The following is a 13,222-nucleotide window of genomic DNA, read 5'->3' as shown; positions in this document are numbered from 1 at the left end:
GAGCCTCCACCTGTGCACTGCAAGCTGTGTCTACTCAGGCCCCAAGGGGCTTCTCTGTTTCCATTCTCCACCGACAGACCTATCAAGAGAAGCACGACAAAATCATTTACCTGAATTTTAGTGCTTTTTCCCATAATTAAACTTGATTCTGAGCTATCTGTATTCGGAACTTCCTTAACTGAGCAGAGGTAGGAAATCACTGCCAAGTGAAGGAACATACCTTGAGGTGACCCAGTCAAACCGTGGCTAGAAAGAGGGTTGCACCTTGAAAAGACACTGAAAGCATCTTGGGGTGCAAAGTAAGGGTAGGAAGAGGAGGTAGAAAATCAATTCAGTTATCATATCATTCATGGTTCTTTAATATTGATGTTCAGTGCAATGGCCTTAGGACATCCCAGCCTCTCCTCCGTTTGGTGAGTGTTGTCTAAGTAAGCATGGTGGAATTGTTTGGGGACACCTATAGTGATTGATGTTTCAAATACATTCTGGCTGGCAAGTCACATCACTCAAGACGAATTTTTATTTTTAAGAAAGCATAACCAGCAATGAAAGTACTATTTTTGGTTCCAAATGATAGACACCCAACCCAAAGATGTTTGATTCATGTTACAAGGAAGGTTGGTTTCAGAAGTGACTAGTTTCAGATATTCAATGAGATCTTCATCTCTCTCTTCTCTTTCTGTTATAGTTCCATCTGTGCATCCTCCTCTCTGTGTGTCTCTTTGTCCCTGTGTAGTTCTTTCTGTGTGTCTCTCTCCAGTTTTGTCTTTGTTCCCTTCTTATGTCTCTTTCACTGTATTGTTGCCTTTCTCTATTTTTATAATCATTTGTCACTATTTATCTGCATTTCTTTCCCTTTTTCTTTTTGCATCTCTCTATTTTCTGTGCACAGGATGCTGCCAGCCAGTGTGCTCATCCTTCTTGTTAAGAAGGAGGACAGGATTTTCCAGATCCTTTTGATGCTGGACATGACTTCCAGTTCAACATTGTCACACTGAACACATTCTGGAAGATTTTTTGGTTATGAGAGGATCAGTCTTTTTCCCTTTCTTCCACTGACAGTTGCATAGAAACAATTATTTTTTGTACCCAGATTTCATTGGGTAGTATAATCTTTAGGTGATAATTAAAGTAACAGGTACATTTTTTATAAATATGTTTGCTAACAAGAATAATTTAGTCTTAGCAGGCATATAACTTGGAGGAAAGTGCTTGGGTGTTCTAGAGAACAACCTGCCAGTTGTGAGCATTTGTTCTTACCTTAGGAAATATCAGTATATCTTTCAGAGACAATGGTGCTCGCCAATATGCCATAAGGTTCTTTACATTTCCCAGCCTTTTCTGCTGTTAGGTTGGGATCATTTGACTAATACTAGCCAATGGAACTTGCAAGTAGATGCACGATGAGACATTGGAAACTCCTTGTAACCTGAGTCACTTGAAAACCTGTGGAATTAAGTCTCCTTATTGAGTGACGCCACTGAGATTTGCTTTTTACTGTGGGCTAGGATCTTACTGCACGTTAACTTTGCCCTTCCCAATAATCATGGAATGTTTAACTTCAGAAGACAGTTCATAAGTTACTAGGGTGAATCAATTGAGTTAATGGAAATTGAGATGATTGAGATGGTATTTTTAAACAAAAAAGTTTTTGAAAACAAAGAACAGAAAACTTTATTTGAACAAGAAAAAGTTAAGAATGTTACATTTCAGAAAATCTAAATTATTTTAAATTGACAAATAATTATGATTATTTATAAGGTACAATGTGACATTTTGATATAGGTATACACTATGAAATGATTAAATCAAGCTAATTAACGTATCGATCACTTCACATACTCATTTTTTCATGTGGTGTGAGTATTTAAACTCTTAGTAATTTTCAAATATACAATACAGCTGGCCCTCTGTATTTGTGGGTTCTGCATCCTCTGATTCAGCCAACCATGGATTGAAAATATTTGGAAAAAATGATAAAATACAATACAACATAAAAATAATACAACTTAAAAGACAATACAGTATAACAACTATTTGCATAGCATTTATATTGCATTAAGTATTATAAGTAATCTAAACATGATATAAAGTATATGGGAAAATATACTTAGGTGTGTACAAAAACTAAGCCATTTTTAATAAGATACTTGAGCATTCTTAGATTTTGGTATCCAGGAAGGGTCCTAAAACCAATCCCTCATGGATGCTAGGGGACGACTGTATGGTATTATTGACTATAGTCACCACGCTGCACAACTGATCTTCAGTACTTATTCTTCCTCTCTAACTGAAACTTGTACCTTTTGACCAACATCTCATTCTTTTTCTTCCTCTCCCCACACCCTACCCCTTCCATAACTTTGATTTTTTCAGATTCTGCATATAAGTGAGGTCATGTGGTATTTGTCTTTCTGTGCCTGGCTTATTTCACTTAGCATAATGTCCAATGGGTCCATCCGTGTTATAAATGACAAGATTTCCTTCTTTTATAAGGCTGAATAGTATTCCATTGTGTATATGCACCACATTTTTTTTATTCACTCATCTGCTGATGGATAGTTAGGTTGATTCCATCTCTTGGCCATTGTGAATAGTGCTGCAGTAAACACGGGAGTGCAGATATCTCTTTGATACAGATTTCATTTTCTTTGCGTATGTACCCAGAAGTGGAACTGCTGGATCATGTGGTAGTTCTATTTGTAATTTTTAAATAGACGCTGAATTTTAAAAACTTTAATCTGTTTGTTTTCTTCCACATGAATGTATATGTATTCCCAGGAACTAGAACAGTGTTTCTGTCGTGGGTGCTGTTCCATTGTATCTAAACTCCTCCCTCTGAGACTGAACGATCTATTCTGTCATTTGCTGGGAATGTTGCTGGCTGACTGCCCTCAGCTGTCAGTCATGCCCTGGAATTGCCTTAGGTGATGAAAGCTGCCTCATTGGATTTTACTCCACTTCCCAGGAGGAACTCACTTATAATGATTGGTCAGTGTAGGGGTAAACCTGCACTGCAGGGTTAAGATAAAGCCTTAAACCCTGCTGAGGGGCTCTTGCAGCTTCCAAATAGCTTAGTTAGGCCAAAGAATAACAGTCCATTTTTTTTTTTTTGTAACTGAAATAATAGTCCAGTTTCTAAAGCCTTGCTCTAATTCATGAGTCATTTTACATACTTTTTTTCAGTTGTGATTGTAATTTAAATATATTGATCTTTGTGACTTCTATAAGTGTGGGCCATGTCTCTTCCCCTCCTTCTTGGAAGATGAAGTTATTGGCATTGTTGCCCTCCCTTTCCCCTCTCCTTTATGCTTCCACTCGCCAAAATGAGGTATCTACATCTTTTTTTCAATATTGTCAAAACTGAAAATATTGACATTCTGCTGTAACAATAAGATTCCTTGGGCTTTGCTCACAGCTTAATTCTAAATTTGAAAAAAAAAGTTTATTGCTTTCTAAATATCACTTATGTAGTCAGGTATTCTTTGCTTGCCAAGAAACTGCTGTAGTAGGATCCCTTTTCAGTGAGATCCTGGGTTAAACCCAGTTTCCTGGATTCCTTACCTTCCCATATCCTGATTAACAATCTCAATTGGTCATATCCTTAGTTAACTTCTAGTAAAACTTTGCGTGGTAGGTAAATTTTATGTCCTTTCACATCCTCGGGTATTTTTATTCTTTCTCCATGCCTGACTGCGACTTTGAAAAGGTCTGCATTTATTAATAAAGAATAATTTCCCTTTGGAACTTCAAGGACTTTCTCATTACCTTAATAATAGAAATGTTTTGTCTGTTGTCAGCTTGTTTCATTTTGGTTTCCCCCACTGCAATATTTTATGATCTTTCTATAACACCTGAAGTTCTGAAATTTTGAAAATGAGATATTTAGAAGTGAGTTTGTTAATTTTGCTAAATACCTGACAAGACTATTCTGTGGAAGAATTAAATCCTTTATATCTGGAAATTTTTTCCTTATTATTTGTTCTGATCATTTTCTCCCTTCATCTTCCCTGTTGGTCTCTCTAGCTGTCACTTGATGTAGGACTTCCTTGGTCTGTTCTCCATCTTATTTTTTCTACCATGTATTACATTTTTGTTTGCCTTTTAAATTACTGTGAGATTTTCTTGATTTAATTTTCCAATCTTTCTATTAAATTTTCCATTTTTAGCATTCTGTTATTACTTTTACAGATCAAGAATTCTAATTAGAATGACTTTAAACTTGTTTGCTGTTACATGAACTTTCTCTATTAAATCTGTGATTATTTTCATGTTATTTTATTCTCATCTTCTCTTTCATATTGTAAGAGTTTCTCAAACATTTGCTCTGCCTTGTGCTTTACATACTATGTACTATCTTATTTCGTCTCAAGATACATTTCTTCAAGCCACCTCTAAACTCCCCCAAATTATACCTGGTTCCAGTGCAACATTTTCTCATTTTACCTCATTCTTTTTCTTTATAAATGTTTCAGACCTTGTAACTATGTTTGTGGAATTATGTAATATACGTATTTTCCTCCCACTGGAGTGTAAGTTCTGTGAAGACAATGAATGTAATTGTTTTCACATTATTTTAATAACACTCAACAAAGTATGAGTACTTATTACAGCACTGCTACTCAATGACCGTTTTTGCATTTTGATGAATTGGTGAATATATAAACAAGCCTCCAAGAGAAACAGATCATAGAAGAAAGAAGCTGCTAGTATTCCAGAGTGCCTAGTGACTGAGAATTCCATGAGAATGGAGATGCAGTAGCCCTCACCGGGCTCTGAACTAGGGGAGTGTGGGTTCTCAAAGAATTCATGAAAATGTTCACAATAGAGTCTTCTTATGCCTCTGTTTTCTGTAGAACATTCTTTAGAGTTGCCTTCCTGAGAGGTTCTTACAGTTTTGGGTGGGATTTGGACAGGGTTTCCTAAGTGTAATAAAAATGAGAAAAACTTTCTGAAAAACTACATTACTTTCCCTTACTTTTGGTCTATGTCGATTGCCAAGGAAACATGAATTCCCTCTGGAATATTCTGGAAAAATTCTGAAATATTCTGAAAAGTTTCTGCTGGAAACTTCAGGGATTATTCCTCAGAATAAGACGCAACCTGTGGCATCAGTCATTCAGTGAGGCTTGGATGATGCCCCCATATCCCCAAATTGCAGAGAGTGCTGCTGAACTTGGTAGTAGGTGAGACGAGAGGGAATTACAGTTGTTACCATTCCAATTAGTCCATGACCTGTGCATCATCAAAGAATTTAGACATCCTCTTCTGCCTTCCACTGGCCCCTTCAAGCTGATGTTTTGTGTTCACTTTAACAGACTAAAGTGCACTTCAGATATTTTGTGATTTTGGTTCCAGAGAGCACTGAAAGAAAGTCAAACATATCTTTTGGTTTCCCAGTGCATATAAAAGTCATGTTTACAATATACAGCAGTCTATTAAGTGCAAAATGTCATTATGTCCAAAAAAGTGCATACCCTAATTAAAATATTTTATGGCTAAAAATACTAATGATCCTCTGAGCCTTTAGTGAGTTATAACGTTTTTGCTGATAGAAGGTTCTTTCCTTGATGTTGATGGCTGCTGCTGACGTTTGAGGTGGCTGTGATAATTTCTTAAAATGAAAGAACAATGAAGTTTGCTGCATAGATTGACTTTTCTTTTTGCAAAATATTTTTTTGTAGCATGTGATGATGTTTGATAGCATTTTACCCACAGTAGACCTTCTTTCAAAATTGTAGTCAATCCTCTCAAACCCTGCTGCTACTTTCTCAACTAAGTTATGTAATGTTCTAAATCCTTTTTTGCCACTTCAACAACATTCACAGCATCTTCACCAGGGGTAGATTCCATCTCAAGAAACTACTTTCTTTGCTCATCCTATAAGCAGCAGTTCCTCATCCATTCAAGTTTTATCGTAAGATTGCAGCAATTTAGTTACATCTTCCGGTTCCACTTCTAATTCAAGTTCCTTGCTATTTCCACGACATCTACAGTTCCTTCCTCCACTGAAGTCTTAAATATCTCAAAGTCATCCATGAGGGTTGGAATCAGCTTCTCCCAATCTCCTGTTAATGTTGATATTTTGACCTTCTCCCATGAATCATGAATGTTCCCAATGACATCTACAATGGTGAAGGCTTTTCAGAAGGTTTTCAATTTGCTTTCCCCAGATCCATCAGAGGAATCACCATCTCTGACAGCAACAGCCTTACATAATGTATTAAATAATAAGATTTGAAAGTTTAAATTACCCCTTGATCCATGGGTTGCAGAATGGATATTGCATTAGCAGGCATGAAAACAACATTCATCTCCTTGTACATCTCCATCAGAGCTCTTGGATGACTAGGCACCTTGTCAATGAGCAGGAATATTTTGAGAGGAATATTTTTGTCTGGGCACTGGGTCCCAACAATAGGCTTAAAATATTCAGCCAACTATATTTTAAACAGATGTGCTTTTACCAGGCTTTGTTGTTTCATTTATAGAGCACAGGCAGAGTAGATTTAGCATAATTCTTAAGGGCCCTAGTATTTTTGATATGATAAATGAGCACTGGCTTCAATTTAAAGGCACCAGTAGCATTAGTCCCCAGCAAGAGAGTCAGCCTGAACTTTGAACTTTTGAAGCCAGGCATTGACTTCTCTCTAACTCTGAAAATCCTAGAAGACACTTTCTTACTATAGAAGGCTGTTTCATCTCTACTGAAAATCTATCATTTAATGTAGCCACTATCATCAGTGATCTTACCTAGATCTTCTGGATAAATTGCTATAGCTTCTATATCAGCATTTGCTACATCATCTTGTACTTTGATATTATGAAGGTGACTTTTTTCCGTAAGCCTCATGAATCAACCTCTGCTAGATTTAGGCTTTTTTTTTCTGCAGCTTCCTCACATCTCTCAGCCTTCATAGAACCAAAGAGAGTTAGGGCCTTTCTCTGGATTAGAGTTTGGCTTAAGGGAATGTTGTGGCTGGTTTGATCTATCCAGATCACTCAAACTTTTTCCACATCTGCAGTAAGACTGTTTTACTTTCTTATCATTTGTATGTTCACTTGAGTAGCACTTTTAATTTCTTTTCTTCAAGACCTTTTCCTTTGTATTCACAACTTGACTAATTGTTGAAAGCAAGAGACCTAGCTTTCAGCCCATCTTGGCTTTTGACATGTCTTCTTCACTAAGCTTAATCATGTCTAGCTTTTGATGTAAAGTGAGAGACAAGTGATTTTACTTAGAGGCCATTGTAGGGTTACTCATTGGCCCAATTTTATTGTTCTTGTGTTCTCAGGGAATAGCGAGGCCTGAGGAGAGGGAGAAAGAGAGGGAGGATGGCTGGTCAGTGGATCAATCTGAACATACACAACATCTAACAATAAAGTTCATTTTGTATGGGTTCCGTTCGTGGTGCCCGAAAACAATTACAACAGTAACATCAAACATCACTGATCACAGATCGGCATGTAATAGTAATGAAAACGTGAAATATTGCAAAAATTACCAATATATGACACATAGACAAAAAGTGAGGACATGCTATTTGTGAAATGGTGCTGATAGACTTGCTTGATGCAACCCTTCAATTTTTAAAAAACCATAAATTTGAGAAGCACAACAAAGCAAAGCACAATAAAATGAGGCATTCCTGTTACCATCTCTACTCAGTTACCAGGAAAGGTAACGAGGAGCAGGTGTTGATATAAGCTCAACTTTAGTGTCCTGATAACTGCAGAGAGACCCCAAAGGAGGAAGGGGCTGTGTTTCTTCAGGGGTTAGTGTGATTGTTTCTTCTCTCCCCTAGAGGGCTCACACACTGACTGCAAACATCTTTCTTTCTGGGATCTGTTACCTCTTTCTTGTCTTGTCTTGGCTTTACTCTTGTCTGTAATTCCCAGTCCCCCTTCTGTCAGGCCTGTGAGCGAGCCATTTCTGCCAGCTGTGTCACCCCATCAGGACATGACTCCCACAGTGACTGAGAAGTGGATGCCAGGTTGTCACTTGTTCTTGTCTTTCCTAAATTCCTGCCTGCAATAAATTTCCTAAATATTTTGCTCTTTACCATGATAACGAGAGCTCTGCTGTCTGCTGTCTGCTGTCCCTGTTTGGACCATAAATACTTTCATAAGCTCTTACGACCTTCTTTTCTTTCTGAAGACTGATCATGAACTAAATATCAAACTTCTTATAATTCAATAATTAGTTTTTCAAAATTAGATAGATTTGTGAGTCACTTGTGTTTCTAATTCTGATTGAGTAGGCTAGTGGTGTTGGTGGGAAACACTGAACTAAGAAAGGGATCAGATTCTAGAACTCTAGTTCAGTTATGACCTCCAAAGAGGACAATGTCCAAGCAAGGACACTCAAAAATCATGAGTCCTCTGGGGGTCGAGGGGGGGGGGCGTGCTCAAGATGGACAAATAGGACAGCTCCAGCCTCCAGCTCCCAGTGTGAGCGACACAGAAGATGGATGATTTCTGCATTTTCAATTGAGGTACCAGCTTCATCTCACTGGGGCGTGTCAGACAGTTGGCACTGGTCCACGGGTGCAGCCCGACCAGCGAGAGCTGAAGCAGGGCGAGGCATCGACTCACCTGGGAAGTAAAAGGGGGAAGGGAATTCCTTTTCCTAGCCAAAGGAAATTGAGACACACAACACTTGGAAAATCGGGTAGCTCCCACCCTAATACTGCACTTTACCAAGGGTTTTAGCAAACGGCACACCAGGAGATTATATCACACACCTGGCAGAGAGGGTCCCACGCCCACTGAGCCTCCCTCATTGCTAGCACAGCAGTCTGCGATCTAACTGCAAGGTGGCAGTGAGGCTGGGGGAGGGGCGCCCACCATTGCTGAGGCTTAAGTAGGTAAACAAAGCTGCTAAGAAGTTCGAATTGGGTGGAGCCCACCACAGCTCAAGGAGGCCTGCATGCCTCTGTAGACTCCACCTCTGGGGACAGGGCATAGCTAAACAAAAACCAGCAGAAACCTCAGCAGAGGTAAGTGTTCCTGTCTGACAGCTTTGAAGAGGGCAGTAGATCTCCCAGCACGGACGCTGAGATCTGAGAACGGACAGACTGCCTGCTCAAGTGGATCCCTGACCCCTGAGTAGCCTAACTGGGAGACATCCACCACTAGGTGCAGATCGACACATCACACCTCACATGGCAGGGTACAACCCTGAGAGGAAGCTTCCAGAGCAAGAATCAGACAGCAACACTCGCTGTTCAGCAATATTCTATCTTCTGCAGCCTCCGCTGCTGACACCCAGGCAAACAGGGTCTGGAGTGGACCTCAAGCAAACTCCAACAGACCTGCAGCTGAAGGTCCTGACTGTTGGAAGGAAAACTAACAAACAGAAAGGACACCCACACCAAAACCCCATCAGTACGTCACCATCATCAAAGACCAAAGCCAGATAAAACCACAAAGATGGGGAAAAAGCAGTGCAGAAAAGCTGGAAATTCAAACAATCAGAGCGCATCTCCCCCTCCAATCATCACCCGCAATGGAACAAAGCTGAATGGAGAATGACTTTGATGAGTTGAGAGAAGGCTTCAGTCGATCAAACTTCTCAGAGCTAAAGGAGGAACTATGTACCCAGTGCAAAGAAACTAAAAACCTTGAAAAAAGATTTGATGAATGGATAACTAGAATAGCCAATGTAGAGAAGTCCTTAAAAGAATTGATAGAGACGAAAACCATAACACAAGAACTATGTGACAAATGCACAAGCTTCAGTAACCGACTTGATCAACTGGAAGAAAGAGTATCAGCGATTGAAGATGGAATGAATGAAATGAAGCGAGAAGAGAAGTCTAGAGAAAAAAGAGGAAAAAGAAATGAATAAAGCCTCCAAGAAATATGGGATTATGTGAAAAGACCAAATCTACGTCTGATTGGTGTGCCTGAAAGTGAGGGGGAAAATGGAACCAAGTTGGAAAACACTCTTCAGGATATCATCCAGGAGAACTTCCCCAACCTAGTAAGGCAGGCCAACATTCAAATTTAGGAAATACAGAGAACACCACAAAGATACTCCTCGAGAAGAGCAACTCCAAGACACATAATTGTCAGACTCATCAAGTTAAAATGAAGGAGAAAATGTTAAGGGCAGCCAGAGAAAAAGGTCGAGTTACCCACAAATGGAAGCCCATCAGACTAACAGCAGATCTCTGGGCAGAAACTCTCCAAGCCAGAAGAGAGTGGGGGCCAATATTCAACATTCTTAAAGAAAAGAATTTTCAACCCAGAATTTCATACCCAGCCAAACTAAGTTTCATAAGTGAAAGAGAAATAAAATTCTTTACAGACAAGCAAATGCTTAGAGATTTTGTCACCACCAGGCCTGCCCTACAGGAGACCCTGAAGGAAGCACTAAACATGGAAAGGAACAACCGGTACAAACCATTGCAGAAACATTGCAAAATGTAAAGACCATTGATGCTAGGAAGAAACTGCATCAACTAATGAGCAAAATAACCAGCTAATATCACAATGACAGGATCAAGTTCACACATAACAATATTAACCTCAAATGTAAATGGACTAAATTGTCCAATTAAAAGACACAGACTGGCAAATTCGATAAAAAGTCAAGACACATCAGTTTGCTGTATTCAGGAGACCCACCTCATATGCAGAGACACACATAGGCTCAAAATAAAGGGATGGAGGAAGATCTACCAAGCAAATGGAGAACAAAAAAGAGCAGGGGTTGCAATCCTAGTCTCTGATAAAACAGACTTTAAACCAACAAAGATCAAAAGAGACAAAGAAGGCCATTACATAATGGTAAAGGGATCAATTCAACAGGAAGAGCTAACTATCCTAAATATATATGCCCCCAATACAGGAGCACCCAGATTCATAAAGCAAGTCTTAGAGACTTACAAAGAGACTTAGACTCCCATACAATAATAATGGGAGACTTCAACACCCCACTGTCAACATTAGACAGATCAACGAGACAGAAAGTTAACAAGCATATCCAGGAATTGAACTCAACTCTGCACCAAGCAGACCTATTAGACACCTACAGAACTCTCCACCCCAAATCAAAGGAATACACATTTTTCTCAGCACCACATCGCACTTATTCCAAAATTGACCACATAGTTGGAAGTAAAGCACTCCTCAGCAAATGTAAAAGAACAGAAATTATAACAAACTGTCTCTCAGACCACAGTGCAATCAAACTAGAACTCAGGACTAAGAAACTCAATCAAAACTGCTCAACTATATGGAAACTGAACAACCTGCTCCTGAATGACTACTGGGTACATAATGAAATGAAGGCGGAAATAAAGATGTTCTTTGAAACCAATGAGAACAAAGATACAACATACCAGAATCTCTGGAACACATTTAAAGCAGTGTGTAGAGGGAAATTATAGCACTAAATGTCCACAAGAGAAAGCTGGAAATATCTAAAATTGACACCCTAACATCACAATTAAAAGAACTAGAGAAGCAAGAGCAAACACATTCAAAAGCGAGCAGAAGGCAAGAAATAACTAAGATCAGAGCAGAACTGAAGGAGATAGAGACACAAAAAACCCTCCAAAAAATCAATGAATCCAGGAGCTGGTTTTTTGAAAAGATCAACAAAATTGATAGACCACTAGCAAGACTAACAAAGAAGAAAAGAGAGAATAATCAAATAGACACAATAAAAAATGATAAAGGGGATATCACCACGGACCCCACAGAAATACAAACTACCATCAGAGAATACTATAAACACCTCTATGCAAATAAACGAGAAAACCTAGAAGAAATGGATAATTTCCTGGACACTTACACTCTCCCAAGACTAAACCAGGAAGAAGTTGAATCCATGAATAGACCAATAGCAGGCTCTGAAATTGAGGCAATAATTAATAGCCTAAGAACCAAAAAAAGTCCAGGACCAGACGATTCACAGCCGAATTCTACCAGAGTTACAAGGAGGAGTTGGTACCTTTCCTTCTGAAACTATTCCAATCAATAGAAAAAAAGGGAATCCTCCCTAACTCATTTTATGAGGCCAACATCATCCTGATACCAAAGCCTGGCAAAGACACAACAAAAAAAGAGAATTTTAGACCAATATCCATGATGAACATCGATGCAAAAATCCTCAACACAATACTGGCAAACCGAATCCAGCAGCACATCAAAAAGCTTATCCACCATGATCAAGTGGGCTTCATCTCTGGGATGCAAGGCTGGTTCAACATACACAAATCAATAAACATAATCCAGCATATAAACAGAACCAAAGACAAAAACCACATGCTTATCTCAATAGATGCAGAAAAGGCCTTTGACAAAATTCAACAGCCCTTCATGCTAAAAACTCTCAATAAATTCGGTATTGATGGAACATATCTCCAAATAATAAGAGCTATTTATGACAAACCCACAGCCAATATCATACTGAATGGGCAAAAACTGGAAGCATTCCTTTTGAAAACTGGCACAAGACAGGGATGCCCTCTCTCCCCACTCCTATTCAACATAGTGTTGGAAGTTCTGGCCAGGGCAATTAGGCAAGAGAAATAAATAAAAGATATTCAGTTAGGAAAAGAAGAAGTAAAATTGTCCCTGTTTGCAGATGACATGGTTGTATATTTAGAAAACCCCATCGTCTCAGCCCAAAATCTCCTTAAGCTGATAAGCAACTTCAGCAAAGTCTCAGGATACAAAATTAATGTGCAAAAATCACAAGCATTCTTTTACACCAGTAACAGACAAACAGAGAGCCAAATCATGAATGAACTTCCATTCACAATTGCTTCAAAGAGAATAAAATACCTAGGAATCCAACTTACAAGGGATGTCAAGGACCAACTACAAACCACTGCTCAGTGAAATAAAAGAGGACACAAACAAACAGAATAACATAGCATGCTCATGGATAGGAAGAATCAATATTGTGGAAATAGCCATACTGCCCAAGGTAATTTATAGATTCAATGCCATCCTCATCAAGCTACCAATGACTTTCTTCACAGAATTGGAAAAAACTACTTCAAAGTTCATATGGAATCAAAAAAGAGCCCTCATTGCCAAGACAATCCTAAACCAAAAAAACAAAGCTGGAAGTATCATGCTACCTGACTTCAAACTATACTACAATGCTACAGTAACCAAAACAGCATGGTACTGGTATCAAAACAGAGATATAAACAAATGGAACAGAACAGAGCCCTCAGAAATAATACCACACATCTACAAC

At 38.9% G+C, this 13,222-nt stretch overlaps 1 protein-coding gene across 1 annotated transcript in view; it reads left to right on the top strand.

Moving 5' to 3' along the window:
- Positions 1-378: 378 nt before the first annotated feature.
- The window catches only part of LOC111535157 (HLA class II histocompatibility antigen, DQ beta 1 chain), a 72,922-nt gene continuing 60,078 nt past the window's right edge, over positions 379-13,222 (top strand). Inside the window, 2 exon segments of the mRNA XM_026451062.2 lie at positions 379-413; positions 893-978. Coding sequence (XP_026306847.2) covers positions 379-413; positions 893-978 — 121 coding nt within the window.

The sequence above is a fragment of the Piliocolobus tephrosceles genome, chromosome 5 (genome assembly GCF_002776525.5).
Source record: "Piliocolobus tephrosceles isolate RC106 chromosome 5, ASM277652v3, whole genome shotgun sequence".
Classification (NCBI taxonomy): Eukaryota; Metazoa; Chordata; class Mammalia; order Primates; family Cercopithecidae; genus Piliocolobus; species Piliocolobus tephrosceles.
This window is presented reverse-complemented; position numbering and strand designations above follow the sequence as displayed.